Source organism: Leopardus geoffroyi, chromosome C3 (assembly GCF_018350155.1).
Source record: "Leopardus geoffroyi isolate Oge1 chromosome C3, O.geoffroyi_Oge1_pat1.0, whole genome shotgun sequence".
NCBI classification, from domain to species: domain Eukaryota; kingdom Metazoa; phylum Chordata; class Mammalia; order Carnivora; family Felidae; genus Leopardus; species Leopardus geoffroyi.
In genome coordinates, this window is record NC_059338.1 from 10,913,410 (window position 1) to 10,933,143 (window position 19,734).

General features: G+C 44.9%; 1 protein-coding gene across 1 annotated transcript in view; it reads left to right on the forward strand.

Annotated features, from left to right (window-relative positions):
* The window catches only part of DUSP10 (dual specificity phosphatase 10), a 40,837-nt gene extending 27,404 nt beyond the window's left edge, over positions 1 to 13,433 (forward strand). The window contains exons 3-4 of the mRNA XM_045455705.1: positions 7,084 to 7,455; positions 11,034 to 13,433. Coding sequence (XP_045311661.1) covers positions 7,084 to 7,455; positions 11,034 to 11,299 — 638 coding nt within the window. The 3' untranslated portion in view covers positions 11,300 to 13,433. The remainder of the gene's footprint in view (positions 1 to 7,083; positions 7,456 to 11,033) is intronic.
* Positions 13,434 to 19,734: the final 6,301 nt, after the last annotated feature.

Genomic DNA, 19,734 nt, shown 5'->3' on the forward strand with positions numbered 1-19,734 from the left:
TTCCAATGGAGACCACCAACCACAAGACCCGCCCCCGTTCTGCACACCACTTCCTCCTGCGTTTGTCTAAGCTGGGACCCAACAGCACTGAAGCTGACCTTTACAAGAGTAGAGCTGCAGGCCGGCAGCCCGGTGGCATCTCCCAGCACCCTTTCCCTTGGGACTGGCGCTGGAAGATGGTCTCCGATTCCCTCCGCGGACCTTTCTTCAAGGTCCCCCCTCCAGCTAAACCTACGACAGCTCTAGGGCAAGGAAAGCCCCCCAACGTCTCCCCCCCTGAAGTGCTCCTCATCTTTGTCCCCCGCTGACAATTCTTCTCCAAATAGCCACAGGGTTTGAATACCTTCTTAAAGATACCAGGATGGATGTTTTACATACAGTTTCACTGAATCCCTACCACCCACCTGAACAGAAGTATTCCAGATTTATACTTATGGAAAACTCATCCAGGAGCACCCAGTAACGTTCACAAAGCCCCACAGCTGGCACACGACAGAGTCATTTTTCTGAATCAAGGCAAAGCTTTGCCCCTCTGCCTTATATATTACAGATGGCCTTCTAGAGCTGGGTTTTAAGATATATCTGTAGATAACGTGTATCTCCTACCAAAGAGATCAGACAATAAACAAACAGATAAAAACAAAAACCCGTGAGGCAACATGTATCTATCTTTCTGGAACACTTAACGGTACTTACCCAAATAATCAATATGTACTCAGTTGGCGTCAAGATACTGATTTGTTAAGAATTTTAAGCTTAACGTACCTCTTGTATATGTGTTGTGTTTTTTTTTTTCACACTTGGACATTTCACACGTAGGCGATGATGTGATAGGATTGTAGGGATCCTAGGGAGACTCATCTCTGACTCGTGGTCCCGGCCACCATGGCTGCTGGACCCAACCTCCTAAGTCTCTCTCTTCCCTGGGTAACAAAAGTGTTTCTTAATCCCTTTGTGTCCTCGTCTACCTAGTGACACAGTGCTCTCACTTGACTCATCCTCTCTAAGATAGCCTCCCCACGTTGCCTGGGGACAGGATCATATGACAGCTTAGGTGACACCACCTGGCATTGAACTTGAAATCATTCCTACTATGAAATCCTCAGTTGTGTCTGTGGACTATGAAGACTGTTTCATGTGAAACAAGCCAGGGACAGTAACCTCTGTGGTTCTAGCTGGCATCCCCAATATTTCCCCTGTGAGGGTGGGTAATTTTGTGCCTCGAAAAGTATGAATTGACTGCGACCCCCGCTCTGTGAGAGTTTCAGTGCTAGAAGCCCGACATCCACTCTGGTTTCTCCAAGCTTTGTTTCTTCCACAAGGATCCTTGTGTGTATAGAATATGGAGAGTCTGCTTCTATATACTGCAGTTTCCTTGGAGGACCCCCAAAATAGGATCCATTAGGGCCCATTTTACACCGATATCTTTCTCATTTGTTGTAATATCTAACTCATATAGCATCGTATCCACATGAAGAGACCTATGAGATAGATACTAGGGCTAACTACGTGGATGTGGACACCGAGGGGCAGGGACGTTACATAACTTGCCCAAGGTAACATAGCTAGCTAGTGATGGCAGCCAGAGGTTTAAACCCAAGCAGCCTGGCTCCAGAGTCTGTGTTCTTAACCACGGTCATCAGAGCACCAGTTTGCTTTAAAAGACTCATCACCCAGTAAGGAAAAGTAGACAACAAAAAGGAGTGATCAGCATGCTGTCACTCTTCGAGAGGAGTTCCATTTTCATCCCCCTCCACCTTCCTTTGGGGGTTAATTCCATTTGCTGACCTTCAGTGAGGGTTTTCCTTCAATTTCTGGAAAGTGCTCACTTTCCGGCCTAGCATGAAACGAAGAAAGCGTGTGCGCGAAAGTGCTGTCCATCCCCAGAAAAAGGAAATCTCTTGCTTGTAGATTCTGCATTTGGATGTGGTTCTTTAATTTGCCGCCCAGAGCCCTGCTTCTGAATCACATTACAGAAGGCTCCTCTGTTTCTAGGACGGCAATAGTCAACACGGCAACAGGAACTGAAACCAATCTACCAGGAGGTTTCCCACTCACACTGGGATCCATTGCTTCAGCGGGACGGTCGCCTTGCTGTTGGGGGAAACCAAGGCAACCTCTATTCCTACATATTTTTCTCTAGGGGTTGGGTATTCTTGGTTGTTGCCATTCGGAATCAAAGTGCTGACCATGCTCATTTTGGCAGAGAACCTAGTTTTGCCGATAAGGTTTGAAATGTTTGCCCCCAGCAATGGTGCTCCTGCCTAGAAAATATTTGCACGGTAACTGCAAGCAATTGTGTGTGTAAGAAGGTCAAGATCGCTCAGCCCGGTGGGGACTGGGGAGGCGTGGGGGTGGGGGCAGGGATGGGTGTAGAGCACTTTTATTTAAAACACCATCCTCCTCTGGAAAAAATAAAATAAAACAAAACAGGAAGTCAAAAACTATGCAGTCGTTATTGGGAAAGCGAGGGCCAACAAATGAAATCAGATATATTTGTTTAGGCAGGATAGGGAGCTATTTGTTTTCTTTATGATAAAAGTATATTATTTCAGCGTTAAAACTGCTCAGATATGTTTGTCCCTGGTTCTTTTTAAGTAACAATTTAAAAGGAAAAGCTCTGGAATATTAGCTTCCTGATCGTTGTTTAGGGTCTTCTTTTTTTTTTTTTTTTAATTTATTATAATTTATTGTCAAATTGGCTACCTATAACACCCAGTGCTCATCCCAGTAGGATCTTTATATTAAGAAATTGGGGGGAGGTGGTACCTGGGTGGCTGGGTCGGGTAAGAGTCCAACCTCGGCTCAGGTCATGATCTCGCAGTTCGTGGGTTCGAGCCCCACGTTGGGCTCTGTGCTGACACCTCAGAGCCTGGAGCCTGCTTCGGATTCAGTGTCCCCCTCTCTCTCTCTGCTCCCCCACCCCCCACTAGTGCTCTGTCTCTCAAAAATGAATAAACTTTTTTTTTTTTCAACGTTTATTTATTTTTGGGACAGAGAGAGACAGAGCATGAACGGGGGAGGGGCAGAGAGAGAGGGAGACACAGAATCGGAAACAGGCTCCAGGCTCTGAGCCATCAGCCCAGAGTCCGACGCGGGGCCTGAACCCACGGACCGCGAGATCGTGACCTGGCTGAAGTCGGACGCTCAACCGACTGCGCCACCCAGGCGCCCCTGAATAAACTTTTAAAAAATTTAAAAAAAAATTTTTTTTAAAGATCTTTAAAATGGTAGTTTCCCAAAGTAATAGATGTAGAAAAGTGCTTACCATGGATAGTTGTTTTCAAGTACTTTATTTTTACTACGCAGTTTAATCCTCAAAACAGTAGTGTGAGGTACTCTTATTGCCCCTGTTTTCTATCTGGGGGAAAGAAATTTGCTCGGGGTCCGGAAGCTAGTGTTGGCGGTGCTGGTGCTCAGACCCAAGGCGGCAGGCCTGAGGACCATGCACGGCACTTAGAGTTCTCGCGAAATGCAGTGTAGACGATCAAAGGGAGATAAGGACAGGGAGGGTAATGATTGTGGGGTAAGAAGACATTACGTATCAGATGCCTGGCTATATATCAACATGCTTACCTAGGCTGCTCAGACCACAGCCCTGTGGGCAGGTGACATTACGCCCACTTTACAGATCAGTAAGCCGAAACTTAATGAGGGACAGTGATTTGCATCAAGACTCACTGCTCTGATGGGGCAGAATCAACATCACACCCTGGGTCTGTCTGCCTCTATCAACTGCTCTTAACCACCAGCTACTTTGTCTCTACTTTGCTTGTCAGTTATCCTGTTGTAATGTTCTTACATAGTGAAGGACCAACAGAATGGAATCAAAGCTCCTCACTAGGTGATCAGGCAGTTCAGCCTCTAGTGATACATGGTAGCGTAGAGTCCGGGGAAGGTGGTTGGAAGAGAAAACCATATCAGCCTTAGTCTTCCCTCTCCTCCTTCCCCGGCTTCCAATTCCAATTCCCTAAGAGAAGAAAAACCATCCTCCCCGCAGACATCTCTCTGAAGAACCACCACGGTGAGATTCGACCCGTTCATTTTGCCTGAAGCTCCCTCCCAGGAGAGTTGTGTAACTGTGGATGTGCATGACCCGTAGGGGGACTGATGCTGAAGCTGGTCAGCAGACTGACGAGTGAACAGGAGGCGATTTCTTCGTACCCCTCAATGAGAATTCCCTTGTCCAACTAATGTATTTGAGCCCGTGGGATTTCCTTTTCTAGCCTCGTCATCTTCCAATATTCTATGAACGGAGTCCCCACATGGCTGCAACATACAACACACACGTAGTTTTGCACGTGAGCACCCCCTGTGAGTCGGAGCCTTCTGTGTCTGTCTGTCTCACATTCCCTCCTCCCCTCCCCCATGGGTTTTTTTCCCCCATTAGGCAAATGCAAGGCCCATGCCACCTGTTAGCATTACATCATTGGCTCTCCAGAACACAGTTGCACCAAAGGCCTTAAACAAAGTAGTTCTTCTTGTATTGTTTGTACTCAAAGAGCTGATATCATGCCAACTGATGTCATTGTATGTCTTTGTGTAACTGCTATGGCAACTGGGCAGGTGGGGAGCCTCCAGCTGATGTCATTGGGAAAGGAGGTATAGAGACAGAATTTTAAAAAGCTGTACGGTGCTTTTTTTCTGTGTGTGGGTTTTTTTTTTTTTTTTCTTTTTTGGCATGCGTTTTTTTTTTTTTTTAAACTAGCCGCTTTTAAGACAAATTACAGCTTGAGAACCCTAAATAAGAACAGAGAAAAGTCCCCTCCCCACCCCTTCGAGACTTCTTTTGAGTTTATTTGGTTCTTTCCTCTCATCTTAGATGAAAAAGTGTAACGACTGCCTTTTTCTTAAGGGGAAAAACAAAGTGAATTAGGTTCCCATCACAGAATCAGTGTAAATCATTTACTTGGATTTTATGGAGGCAAAGCTGAGCGGATTTTAAAATAACTCTTTAAAGTCTCTTTCGTGGCATTTGTGATGGTAACAGTGGGTGATTTCAAGTTGCTTTTTTTTTTTTTTTTTTAAGTTGTCACTAGTGAAGTCTTTCTGGCTTTCCATTTCCTCTGTCTAGTTGACAAATAATCTCTTAGGGCCCAAACTTTTTAATCATGATTTCGTAGCAGAGTACGCTAATAATATGTAAGGGCAGAGTTTAATTCTAGAAATCCACCAAAATGAATATATAGCTCCTGTTTTTCTTTTTGAAAAGCAAAGATAGGTTTTGACACTTACAGATGAATGAAATGACCATAATATTACCCTCTCTGAATGATCTTTGTGTCATCGCTGGGCCTTGATGAAAATATGACTTAGCCTGTTGTCACGCCTGGCTGTGTGTGTTTGGGGCAAGAACAACCTGAGACTGTCTAGGTTGTGGCCTGGAGATCCCTGCCCTAGTTGCCAAAGATGAGACTTGAAATGGAGGAGGGCATATGTTAGGTCCAGAAACTAGAGGACAGATAGACTTCCTGTGTTTATTTCAACACAACAGTATCCTGTCCACGCTTTGTGTTTCCTGCCTTATCTCCTGAAACTATCAAGACAGATGTAAGGCCTGTATCAGGAGGCATAAAAGTCATGTTCCAGAGGCTTTCAGCTTCTAGGAGGTCTCTAACTTCCCCCTCCTTTTAAAAGGAAGGCCAGGGTATCTGGTTGTTTGATTAGAATGAGAGCCCACGCGGCGGTAATCATATCAACTCAGGTTTCATAGCCCTTACACGTATATCATGTGATTCGACTGTTGTAACAATCCTTTGGGCTTAACCATGTGTGCGATGTATCTAACAAATATTAAAGGAAAAACTTAAACGATACTCTGCGATCCGTAAATTTCCTAACTCAAATTCTTTTTTGCATGGTCCTTTAGCTTTTCATCACGTGTATGGTGAATGTTTTGGATTGGATCTGTTTCGCTTAACGTTAAACAGAAACATTTTCTTTGTTTTCAGATCCCTTTCACAACTTTCAATGGCTGCGTCACATTCCCTGGGATGAATATATTAACTTTTCCTTTTTTTTTTTTTTTTTTTTTTTTTTTTGTAATTTGTTTTGGTTCTTGGCCTTTCCTATAAAACAATAATGCTGTGGTCAACGTCTTGCCACATCTAGCTGGATATGTTTGGTTAGGTGATTTTCTGAAGATACAGTCCCATAAGTGACGCTGCAGTTGTTGATGGGGACGTTTGCACACTTTGCCCGTGTGCATTCATTCCAGAACCCCAATCACGCTCAGGGGTAGATGCCGTTACCCTCAGTTTGCAGATAGGGAACCGAGGCACAGAGAGAGAAATTAACTTGCCTAAGTCACAGAGCCAAGAAGTTGTGTTACTGGGACGATAGCCAAGGGAATCCGGGCCTTCCAAGGTCCCTGTTCATAGCCACTTTGCTGTGTTGGGAGCAAACTTCTCATTCTGGGTGAGGTAAGCTTATGGAAGAGTGCAAGGCACGTGCCTCCAGTGCCAGGGGAGGTCGGCCATGCTTTCCCTGGCTCTCGAAGTACAAGCTTCTATGTAGGCCACTGAGCATATGGCTCTTTGAAGCAGATCAAATCTGCTGCTGATAAAATTGCCTGATGCTGCACGGAACTCTTTCCAGGGGAACATGCCACAGTTTGTAGAAAGAGCACATTCCCAAAGTACTGCCTGCCGTGGGATCATCTGAAGCTTGTCCTGGATCTCCAAAAGGACTCGCATTGTTGTTCTCTCTCTCTCTCTCAAGTTTATTTATTTTGAGAGAGAGAGAGAGAGAACATGGGCGGGGAAGGGACAGAGAGAGGGAGGAGAGAGAGAATCCCAAGCAGGCTCCCCACTGTCAGTGCAGAGCCCGGTGGGGGGCTTGAACCCACGAACCGTGAGATCGTGACCCAAGCCCAAATCAAGAGTCGACACCCAACCGGCTGAGCCACTGGGGACGCCCCCGGGCTGGCACTTGGGATCCGATTTTATTTTCTAAGAGGTGCCTAGGCAGCAAAGCATAGTTTATTTCCTGGGGTGGGGGGGTGGGGGGAACGGTGGCACCGTCTTTCCGCCGGCTCCGAAGTTCTAGAAGTGGTCACTCTCACCTTCTGTGTGTCTGCTCCAGGTGGACTTAGCAGTTTTAAGCAGAACCATGAAAACCTCTGTGACAACTCCCTCCAGCTCCAGGAGTGCCGGGAGGTGGGGGGCGGCGCGTCTGCAGCATCCAGCGTGCTACCTCAGTCTCTCCCCACCACCCCTGACATCGAGAACGCGGAGCTGACGCCCATCCTGCCTTTCCTGTTCCTCGGCAACGAGCAGGACGCTCAGGACCTGGACACGATGCAGCGGCTGAACATAGGCTACGTCATCAACGTCACCACTCACCTGCCCCTCTACCACTACGAGAAAGGCCTGTTCAACTACAAGCGGCTGCCGGCCACCGACAGCAATAAGCAGAACCTGCGGCAGTACTTTGAAGAGGCCTTCGAGTTCATTGGTAACTATCTTCCGCGGGGGCGGCTCATCTTCAGCCTTCCTTTCCCCCTCCAGCTTTCGCTTTGATAGCGAGTCCAAGGTTGATGCTTGGGCTGCAAAAAAAAAAAAAAAAAAAAAAAAGGCGGCTCAGAGGTGTTTCCAGGCCTCCCCCACCTGGACCAGCCAAAGGATTCTCCCAAGTCATGGCCCACGGAATGCATGGGAGCCCCTGGGATGGGTTGTAACCAATCGGTGATTCCCTTTGGTCGGGATCTGGTCAATCAGAAAGCCGCATGCTTGTGGTTCTCCAGGAAAAAGACGGTAGGGCTTCGCGTAGGTAGGTTCTGGCACGTCATTTCAAAAGAAGTAATGGGGAGGAAGGCATTGGAGGACAGAGCTGCTGCCATGGCCATCTGGTCTACCATGGCTGTGGGCGCCTTGCGGGAAATGAAGCGCGAGGAAAATGACACCGCCTCCAAACTCGCCCCCACCTCCCTTACCCCAGGTTAAATGAATTTGCAGTTGGTTTAGCTTCTCTACATGAGGTTGAGGCACAGGTAGCATTTGCTGAAAGGCCGCTTCTGAAGAATGTTCTTCAGGAAAGCGGTGCCGTAGCGAACATCCTCAGGTATCACATCGGTGCGGAGGAGAGGGAGGAGAGCGGAGGGATGAGTTGGTTTTTTTTCCCCTTCTACTTGCTTTGTCTCAGTTCGTAGACAAGGGGTAGCGGAAGCGTATGAACGTGTTAGCAAAATGGTACTAGGTTTCGTGAGACAGCTTACCCCAAACCCGCTAAAGTAGGAAAGATCAGGTTGTGTAGCCTGAGCAGTTCCCAAGGAGGGGAATTCTAACCACAGCAGACTTTAGTCTCCAGAAGGAGGTAACCGCCAGCCTCACCCTGATCCCAACGGAAACTTCTGCTGCTCCCAGAGCCTCGAACTGTTTTGAGGCTCTAATGATCATTTGGGGGAATACCTAGCCCATAACCAACAATTTTTTTTCGAGTGACTCCAGCCTTCATTAACCACAACAAGGTGATTGAGTTCTTTCCCTAAATACTGTAGCAGATTGTTACTGGCCTCTGTCCCAGGAAGAATGCACTCATGTTCGGCGATCCTTTTTCAGAAAGAAAAGCCCTGGGTCTGATAGGTTTGCTTTGGATTTGGCGGTTCTGGCCACATCACCCAGCTGTTTTCCTGGCCGATTGTGCCTTCAATGCAGGACCATGGAATATGCAGTCTGGAAGGAAATTCTGAGTGGTCCCTGAACGCAGAAAAGTAAAGTGACTTCTCTAAGATTATAAGAATTTTAGTGGCCAAGAAAGGACCAGAACGCAAGGCTCTTGACTCTGAGGCAGGAGCCTTTCTACAATATGCTGGGGCGATGTTTCCACTGCTCAATTGGTTCCCGAATGGCAACACTTGTGGATGCAAAGGTGTCTTAGATATTTTGTTCATAATATTCGAGTCAAACCTTGAGACCCGAGGAAGAAATGTATGTCACCAAGTTGACGAGGAACTTTCCGGTTGATATATGGTGTTATGACTGCAATTGTATCTGATTTAATTCCAGTTGGGGGAAGTTAAGAGATTGTTTCCCATTTAAGGAGTAGCATAAGACATGCTTGTTCCAACAGGATTTCAATCCAAGCACCTGCATTCCTTATAGGTTATTCAGGCTTATCTGATTTTTTAGAAGGAAAACAAAGCAAATAACAACTAGCATTTAACCTGAAGAACAACTCAGCATCACAGCCTGCAGAGACACAATTTCATTTTTGTCCTTGTATCATTAGATAAACTGAAATTGTGTAGTCTTGCTTTGGGGAAAACAGTAGGCTTTATAAACATAATAACATTCACTGAGAGTCTCCTATAAACTAAGCAGAGTTTAGGGTTTCACGGTGCCAATTTATTTATTCCTGAATTGGGGGATATTATTCCCAGATTCCCTGAGCCTTGTTAGTTAGTATTATTCCCATTACGCAGACAGGAGGATTGGGGCTCTCGGGAGTTAGGTGATTCACACAAGGTGCTCATCTACTGTGCAGTGAAACCAGTGGTCAAACCTGGCACTTTGCAGCTCATTTTCCTACAACCATGCTTCCCAGTCTTGGTGTGGAGGTGAATAAATAGCGTGTGCTGAGGAGCAGAAACTATAAAAGGGAGCTGCTTTCTTCAGCTACCGTCATCTAGCTGAAGTAAGCTTCATTCATAGATGTTTAAGATGGAATTTTGTGTGAGGTTTCTTTTCGCAGTTCGCCGGAGGGTAACCCATAGAAGTGGTTTAAATTAGGGGAGCCTTGGCTGGCTCAATCAGAAGACCATGCCACTCTTGGTCTAGGGGTTATGAGTTCGAGCCCTATGTCAGGTGTAGAGATTACTTACATAAATAAATAAACTTTTTAAAAAAAAAAAAGTGGTTTAAGTTAGATCACTCCTCTTTGCACCCCTCCCCTACTCCTCATCTAATTGATATCCCTTCAGAGAAACTTTCTTTGGGATGCCTTTTGGTCTACAATTGTCATTAAGAATCCATGTAGGCAGTGCCCACAAAGCGATTCTCCCGAGCTTCTAATATATCTGAAAACTTGCAAAGTATTGCTTCTTTCAATCGTTCTGGGTCCTGGACCATCACTAGAATTCCTCCATCTTGCTCCCCATCGCCATGTTGGAACAGCATACATGGATGCAGGGAGGGATTGGACAGTCACACGTAGGTGATGCCCCCTGTGCCCGAGCACTGCAACTCTTTAGCTACATTTGCAACAATAGACTTTTCTGGTAAGAAGCCACACATAGCAACTTTCTCATTGCGTTTTGTTTCTTTGGCCTCAGAGTTTAGCAGGATGGAAACCCTCATCGATTTAACACCAGTTCCTACAGATCAATCCTATAATAGAAAGAAAGAAATGCAGGGCTTTTTTTTTTTTTTTCCTCTCTGTCACAGCTGGGACGGCCATTGTTAACAACACTAGTGTTGAAAAGCGACACGACCTTGAGATCGGAATTAACATCCTTGATCCAAAGGGTCTCCTTCATCAGTGGCTTGCTTCACGGGCAAGTTAACTGTGTCGTGACTCTGGCTGTAAGTAGGTTGTCACCACCTGTGATGTGAACGGTTCCTTTAAATGATTCTTTTACCTCGTCCTCTCTTTATTTATTTATTGTTTTTTAAGTTTATGTATTTATTCCGAGAGAGAGAGCGCACAAGTGAGGGAGGGGCAGAGGGAGAGCAAGAGAGAGAATCCCAAGCAGGCTTCATACTGTCAGTGCAGAATCCAGCGTGGGGGTGGAACCCACGAACTGTGAAGTCATAACCCGACCCGGAGTCGGACCCTTAACCCGCTGAGCCATTCGTTCTCTCTTTAAGTGTAGACGTGTGGCATCTTATTCACGTTCATATTGCTGTCAGCCAGTTCTGGAGGTTGTGCCCTAAACACACACAATTAACTAGCAAATTATAACGGAGCTCTAAAACTGCTGGAATCTATTCTTTTCTCGACAAAATATAGCCTTGTCACGTCTGGATAAAAGCTAATCTCTCTTTTCCCATCTCTCCCTTCTTTCCTGCACCTGTTGCCTCCCTCCCTTTTCCCAGAGGAAGCTCACCAGTGTGGGAAGGGGCTTCTCATCCATTGCCAGGCGGGGGTGTCCCGGTCCGCCACCATCGTCATCGCGTACTTGATGAAGCACACTCGGATGACCATGACTGACGCTTATAAGTTTGTCAAAGGCAAACGGCCAATTATTTCCCCAAACCTTAACTTCATGGGGCAGTTACTGGAGTTTGAGGAAGACCTGAACAATGGTGTAACACCACGGATCCTTACGCCAAAGCTGATGGGTGTGGAAACGGTGGTGTGACAGAGGTCTGGATGGAAAGGATTACTGTTCTCCACTAGGAGACGAAGAGAAAGGAGGATGGATTCTGTCTTTTTCTCTCTTTTTCTTTCTTTCTTTCTCATTTTTTTTTTTTTTTAGATGGGGGTAACGTTTGTGAATGGAAACAAAACTTGTTTAAAAACTCTTTATTTTTAACAAGTGTGAGAAGAATTTAACTTTTGATGCCCATCGAGATTTACTTCCCGTGAACTGACAAAGCAGGGAGGCTAAAGGAGTAATTTTTTTAAGCCAACAATAAAAATATAATAAAAGCTGTTTCTTCCCCCTTTTCCTTTTAAGCTATTTGTAGAGTTTATGATTAAATAGTCTGTGCAGGTTCATAGACCGAAGATACTACTACAATTGCAACAAATTAAAAAGAACCAAAAGGAAGCGGCAGAAAAAGACATCGAATCACAAAGGCCCGACATCTGTCTGGGTCATCCACGCAGAAAACAAACACCCAATCAAACCAAGCCCAGGCGTGCTCACTGGTGCAAAGAGAAAAATCAGGGCAACTTAAGTGGTCTAAGAACCCTTCACATTCTTTAAAGAGACAAAAGATACTGTTGATTTTGTGTGTTTCATACTCTGGATTATTTTTTTCCCCCCTCTTGGGTTTAAGAGATTTTTTGAAATAGCAAGGGACTGACCATGTTACCATAAGCCTTTACTGGCTTCTCGTGCAATAATATGGGATTTTGAGTGTGCAAACCAGTGAGAGCTGGCAGCCAAATAGTAGGCAAATAGTGTAAATTTGCCAGCTTGGAGATAGAAAGGAATTCAATAAAAATCAGTTACTTTCCTCCCCACCTTTTTTCCTTTATTATTATTATTATTATTATCATTTTTTGGATTTGATTCTGGTTACAGTGCCATAAACCTTGTTACATATGTATATCAGAATGTAAAAAAAAAAAAAAAAGACAAAAATTTATTTAAAAATATTTTTCGCAAAAAACAAAACAAAACAAAACAAACTTGATGTGTTTCTGTTGATTGTGTAAAAATTTATTTTCATTATATAAATGAAACTCATTTGGGGATGTGTCTTTTTTCCTCAACTCAGGTTCAAGCATCTCTTACCTCCGGTACCTTGTGTATGTAACGTAATTTGGAAAGAAACACATGTTTTTATATGGGGAAAGAAAGATGAGGAAGGGAAAACATTCTGTGTTCTCAGGGTGAAGCGGAGAGAATGAGCAAGGAACCCAAAGAGCCCCGGTCATCAGCGTGCCCAGTCATCACCCCCTCTTCTACCAACGAAATTCTCTCCAAATTAGGGGAAATGTCAGGTGAAGTCACCTTTGAGGTTTGGCGGGGGGGGTCCCACTCCAGCCTTTGAGTTTTGATGATCAGGTCACTGCTAGATTGATTAGTTAGAATTCTGTGATCTTTTGCAGTGGCTATCTGATAAATATGTGTGAGCATCTGCCATTTAGGGGTCTTGACGGTCCCTCCCCTGCCCCATTGCCACTTTCTCACTTGGCATCTTTGGTAACATTAACCACAGAGAGTACAGAGCAGCAAAGTGCAATTTCCTGCTCTTTTGACAGCACACTGACCTCAGCTCCATGGGTACAGTGGCTTTCCCATCACACCTGGTTAATCCATAGCTGGTATCCCGGGGGTTCCCAATCCACAGAAAAGAGGGTGTCGGGGGAGGGGAAGAACACGATCTCAAGGTTTTCTGCGTTTTATTAAAATACATGTCTAGAGGGAGCTGGCCATAGGGAAGAGTCACAGCAAGTTGGAAACATGCCTGGCGTGAGTCGCCGAATTGAAGAATCCTGCCGTGTCCTGTTGTAGATGACTACGCCGGACGTATTTTTGTGAACATTGCTTAGAACTGTTGTAACAAACTATTTTTGCCAGTTATTTTTTTAAATAGCTTTTCTACTAGAAGTGAAAAAGAAAGCGAAGACTGGATTTAATGGGAATTAGCTGAGAGCTGTTTGAATTATTTTCACTCCGAAGTGTTAATCAGGTGAAAAGTAAATTTCTCTTTTGGTGTTTTCTCTTCTTCAGACTAGTACTTTTCTTGGTGTCAGAACATATTTAAGGAGTCAAGTTGTTATATAATTAGTGATTTTAAATACATGGTGATTTCCTAGGCGTTTCTTTTTGTTTACTCTAAATCCAAAAGTTAAATTTCTGATAGAGTGTAAGGCTTTTTTCCCTTTATTTCTTTATCTTCCCCCCCCCTTTTTTTTTGTAACAAAACAAGGAGAAGAATCAATACAATTTCTCTTCTTTAGCTACGTGGAAATGATTGATGGTCTTTGAACTTGATGATTTTGAGAAAAAGACTGTCCTGGGGCCCACAGGAATCCTGCCAACCCACATACCAAGAATTCTGAGAGACCCAGGACTTTTTTGCTAATCTGTTTTGAGTCACTTAGCCTCTATTTCTTCATGAGGAATGTTAACCACTTCATGAAAATAAAGTGGATTAACCCAACGATGGCTCTAAAAACCAGACTTCCCAGGTTTCTGGGCCTTGCTAGGTGCCTCAGCTGACTGGGAAATAATTGAGTGTTGTCTTCCTGTGAAAGCAGAGCTTCTGACCGACCAGTGCATGCGTCATTCTCAGCATCCAGCAAGGGTTGCTTTGTGCTGAATGGGTGTAATGATTTAATAGCAGGAGTCGGTTATGTACAGATTCGGCAGATACAGCTGCCATTGTTAACCTTTAGTTGAACAGCCCAACGGGTCTAGCCCCTCGATATCCATTCATTACAACAGTTAATACTTTTCCAATCAATGCATATTAACCAAGAGATGGAGGTTGTATTTCTTTTTTTAATTTTTTAAATGTTTATTAATTCTTAAGAGACAGAGCATCAGTGGGGGGGAGGGGCAGAGAGAGAGGGAGACACAGAATCTGAAGCAGGCTCCAGGCTCCAAGCTGTCAGCACAGAGCCCGATGCGGGGCTCAAACCCACGAACTGTGAGATCATGACCTGAGCCAAAGTCTTATGCTTAATGGACTGAGCCACCCAGGCGCCCCTGGAGCTCACATTGCAATGAACAGCTTGTGCTAACTGCTTTGGGATCAGGACAAGCAGGAGGGAGGTGGGGCATGGAAGCTGTCAGGTGGAGGAAATATGAAAGAAGAAACATACACAACCCAGCAATCACATGTTGACAGTAAATGAGCAAAGGCGACCTTCTGGAAAGGTCATAAAGCACGGGGAAGAGAAAATTGGAGGTTACAGTAAAACAAAAATGAAAAGCTATATTAAAATAAAGAACTAGGACCTGAATCACACTTGAGAAGTTGACTAAGACAGAGCACTGATAAATTGCTCTAACTAGGTCTCCTGGAAGGTAAAATGTGTGCCAGGCCAAACTGAATGGATATAAGCAATATGGCTAATGCCTTGCTTGTGAACAGGCTTTTGTAGATAAGCCACAACACGTTATATTTATGGTTTAGCCCCCAAACATACAACATCCGGTCTCAGGAAATGGGGGTTGATGTTTGCTTTCAAGCTCTAACTGGAGACAGTCATTATGTATGGTTGTGGGCAGAAAGTGAGTATTAAGCACCGGCCCCCAGAAGAATGGGCAAGAATAAGGTCTTTAGATAAAAAGTCCCAAGGTAAACCTGTCCATAGAGGACTGCCTGCCCGTGCAGAGGTGGTTGTGAATGCCGGTGTTTTCCAGGGTTCCTGATTTCCTTTCCTGTGACAACCTTGCCGATGTTTAGTGGAAGACACATGTATCAAGGTCCGATCAGAAGCCAAAGTGCGGAGAGAGAGAAAAGGAGGGGTTCGTCCTGGGGAATTAGCAGTGGGTCTAGTGAAGAAGTCAAGGGGAGTGTGTTGCCTCCAGGTCTGATAACGGGCTGAAGTCCCTGTGGGTCAGTGGAGCCAACAGCCCGGGAGAAAAGCCAGCCATGAAGTCGAGGAGGACAAAGAAGTGGAATCTGGAGGAAGAACTGGAACCCACATTTGCCTTTTATCAACCTTGATGATGTGGGTGACCTTGGAGAAGGATCTGGGGCCCTTTGCCAGGGAGCTGACCACGGACTGGTGCAGGAGTTGCAGAACCGAAGGGGGGGATCGGCAGCAATGGGGTGAGCCACCAGATCCCTGAGAACGGTGCCCTCTGCAGAGCGAGCAGGCGGCTGCTTCACTTCTGCCTCGCCAGTCTCATGTACATTTCTCTTCCGGGGAACCCTAGCCCCGTGTGAAACAGGAAGGGAGAACGCAGTTTCCGATTCAGCTAAGTTGCTACTGTAGGAAACCGCCACAGTCCATCCTTGCCAACTCCTTTTAACCCTCCTTTTAACTTCCCAGCGAAGACATTAGAAGATGATGTTTCTGTCTAATTAGATGCAACTGACACTTGTACAGTTGAAAACACATTAACTCTGTCTCCAAAAGAGGCTATGTAGCCCCCTGCGTTGTTACTGTATCCATTTTTGGGTGATGTTCATTCCTCCTGTGGTTAAGATCCACTCTCTCTTTGCTATTCTCAAATTCATTCATTCATTCATTTATTCATTCATTCACTTATAATGTTTATTTATTTTTGAGAGAGAGAGAGAGAGAGAGAGAGAGAGCACAAGCAAGGGAGGGGCAGAGAGAGAGGGAGACAGAGAATCCAAAGCAGGCTGCAGGCGCTGAGCTGTCAACACAGAGCCCAGCACGGGGCTCAAACTCACGAACCGTGAGATCATACCCGAGCCAAAGTCATGTTAACCAACTGAACCACCCAGGCTCCCCTGATATCCTCTAGTTTAAATGCTGAGATGTAAGGATGTTATAGATGGATTTATGTTTGCCAAAAAGATCTGCTTATGAAGTTTTAAATCCCAGACCTCATAAATGTGATCTTATTTGGAAATAGGGTCATTGCAGATGTAATCAGGTTTTAAGGAGGTCATACTGGATTAGGCGAATCCAATTACTGGCATCCTCATACAAAGAGGGAAATTTGGACACACACAAAGGAACAAATGTCACATGATGAGGGAGGTAGCGATTGGAGAGCTATGTCTCAAGCCAAATAATCAAAAGTTTCTGGATTCCACCGGAGAAGCTTGGGACAGATTGTCCCTCAGAGCTTCCAAAAGGGGCTAACCCTGTTGATACCTTGACTTTGGACTCCTAGCAGCCAGACTCTAAGAGAATACATTTCTGCTGTTTTAAGCCACCCAGTGTGTGGGACTTTGTTATGGCAGCCCAACAAAGCTAAAACAAAGGATAACTACCTTCCCCACGTTCTATGTTAGATGGGAGCTAGAGGCGAAAACAAGAATTGGTTAACACAGAATCAAATATATTTATAGGAAAGTAAGAAATATTTGTAACTCTTATCACCCGAATTTCTGCAACTGATCATGTGGTCTTGGCTGATGTTTACAGCCTCCTTCCTTCGCTACCCATTCCAGGTACCCTTTGCCCTCAGCAAGTACATCACCTGGTCATGCTTCTTTGCCTCTTGGGGTGAACGACATCTTCACCTTTGAAAGATCTGAGCTTTAGGCTGTCCTGTGTGCATTGGGTTGTTTTCCACTCTGGTTGCAGGACGTGAGGGTACAAAAGCTGCCCTTCATCCTGATACACTTCTGCTCCTATAGTCTAGTGGTAATCCGATTTCCCTCCGGTGGCCACAATCATCCCAGCCAGTTCGGGAACCCCATCTTCGTTGGCTGGTTCTTTCGTATGAGGAGCCCAGCGTGGCCAGCACGCAGCGTCAGCTTTCAGTGTAATGGAACTTTTGCTGGATCTCCCAGCAGAAGCATGTGCCCCTTCAGAACTAAGCCTCCTAGACCGGCAGAACCCAAAGTTGCAGGACAAGTAGGACGAATTTTACAAATGGATCATGAGGTGTAGCATCGAGAGGAGCTTTTCCCATTTCTGTCCCTTGATTTGGGGACCCACAATCCTGGATAAGGGAGAAGGAGCAACATCTATTGGTTGACAATTTAGAGAATTTGCTGCATCTTACAGAACATTACCCCTATCCTGAAGAGTGTTTTTATTCACATAGCACAGTAACTGAATTATCAAAAGGACCGTTCCACTGCTTCAGAGTGATGGATAACATGGTAAGACTAGTGAATCCCACACGCATGAGCTGGTTGCCACACTTTATTTGCTATAAAATAAGTTCCTTGGCCAGAAGCAAAGCATCATGAAATACCATGATGGTGAATAAGACATAATAATTCTATACGTTTGCAGATACTGACTTTGGCAAAAGCACTTCAGGCATTTGCCTTCAGGGAAGGCAAATCCACATAACAAGTAAGTTTCTGTGGAGTGTGAACAGGAGACTTCCCCTTCCATGATAGAAGGGATGTGATGTAATTAACTCACCATCAGAGGCTGGCCGATTCCCTAGAAATGGTGCTATTTTAGGGGCTCAGTGTGGGGCTCTGCTTTGGATGGGTTGGACACTCAGCAGTGGCTAGAGCCAGAGCAGCCATGGTGAGTAGAATTTCACGTTGCTGAGCCCAAACATACTCTCCATCTCTGCCCCCATGGCTACTTTGTTCATGATCCCATTGGTCAAAGACAATGACTAAAGAAAGGGACCGGACAGGTCCACAGAACGTGTCATCTCGACCATTATCAGGATTCTTCTGTGCTGAGTTTGAGCTTTGCTGAGTATTTGCATGTGACATTCTGTGCTCACCGAGAGAGTTCCATCACTTCTCCCCCAGACTTTCTCATCACCAGTGTTCCAGGCATGTTGAAGTCCCTGATCATCATCTAAACCATTAGCCACTGCCCATGAGGCAACGTAGATTCATACCTCTAGCTATCTCTCCTTCCAGACACAATGAATGACCAGGGACACTGCTGGACATTCTGCCCACTGGGGAAATTCTCCATTACTATTCTTCTGGGCCATGCCAGAGTGTGGCTGAAGTGATATAGCCATTTGTTTTGGATGAAAACTAGGATATCACATAAAACTTTCTATAAACAAGGTCAAATCTTTTTCTGTGAGTCTGCTGGTCACAGAGAACATCTCATGAAGCCACGAGTGAGTTCCAACAATAGAGACCATGGGTATCCGGATCACTGGCTCATTCAACCTACTTCTACCTGATCTCATAGATTCCGTGTCTACTTAATAATGACATGTTGTTCATGCCCAGCTTAGAGGTTTGGTGGGTTGACAACACTTAGTTTTTCATGGTGAGTCCATTATAACTTGATGGTCCATGATCAAGCTTCCGGTTTCAAACTGCTATTCAAAAGGAGAATAGTTTTTCTGAAGAAAGCATCACAGTTGAGCTCCAAGATCCTAAAGGTATGCTCTAGGATTTACCTAACAGGTGAATGGCTCCACACAGGATCCCTGTCTAACACACACACTTCTAACACTGTGGGATACACTGGATCTAGATAGAAAAGCAGCCTGCATGAGAGTCTTGAGCTATTGCAGAGACTTTTCTTGTTCTGTACCCCACTCAAAATTAATGATCTTTCAGGGTTCTTGTAAACGGATTGGGCTAGCATGCCCAAGGATGTAAGTGTTTCCTCCAAGATCCCCCAAAGCCCGTTAGACATTGCACCTTTTTCCTAGTGATAGGAGGGGTCAGGGGCAACAACTTCTCCTTCACCACGAGGTGATATCTTGGCATGCTCCAAACCACTAGACCTCTAGACATTTCACTTGCTGTATGCCTCTGCATTTTGTGGGATTGATTTCTTATCCCCTGGTAGGTGTGCATCTTAACATATCTAGAATAGTTATTTCATCCTCATTACCAGGTACAGTCAGCATGATATCATTAACATAATGTACCTGCATGATGCCTTGTGGAATGGATAGTCATTTATGGCTCCTGTGGACTAGATAATGACAAATTACAGTTATGATTACTATAGAATAACACTAGCTCTGAGGTGGGACAGTGAGAGTATATTACTGACTATGCCCGCTGAAAGCAAATTTCTTCTGATGGTCTTTACCAGGGCTTAGCAGCGATTTTTCTTCCACGTAAAATAAACATTTTAGACTTTGCAGGGCATATCATTTCTGTTGTAACTATTCAACTCTGTTACTATAGCACAAAAGGAGCCAGAGACAATATATATATGAATGAGCATAGCTGTGTTCTAACAAAACTTTATTTATAAAACAAAAACAAAAAAACCACCGTAGTCCCGATTTTGCCCACGGGCTGTAATTCGCCAGCTCTGGGTCTTTACTCATGGGTAGAGAGAAATACGCATCTGTCAGATCAATATTCCTAGCCTGGTGCCAGGAGCTGTGTTGGTTTCTTCCATCAGTAAAGACCACACAGGTAATAGCAGCTCTAACTGGAGCCAATACCTGACTGAGATCTTAAAACCCACTATCATTCTTCAAAAGTCATCTGCTTTCTACATAACGGCAAGTATGAGGAATAAATGGGGACACGGCAGGAATCACCATCATTGCATTGT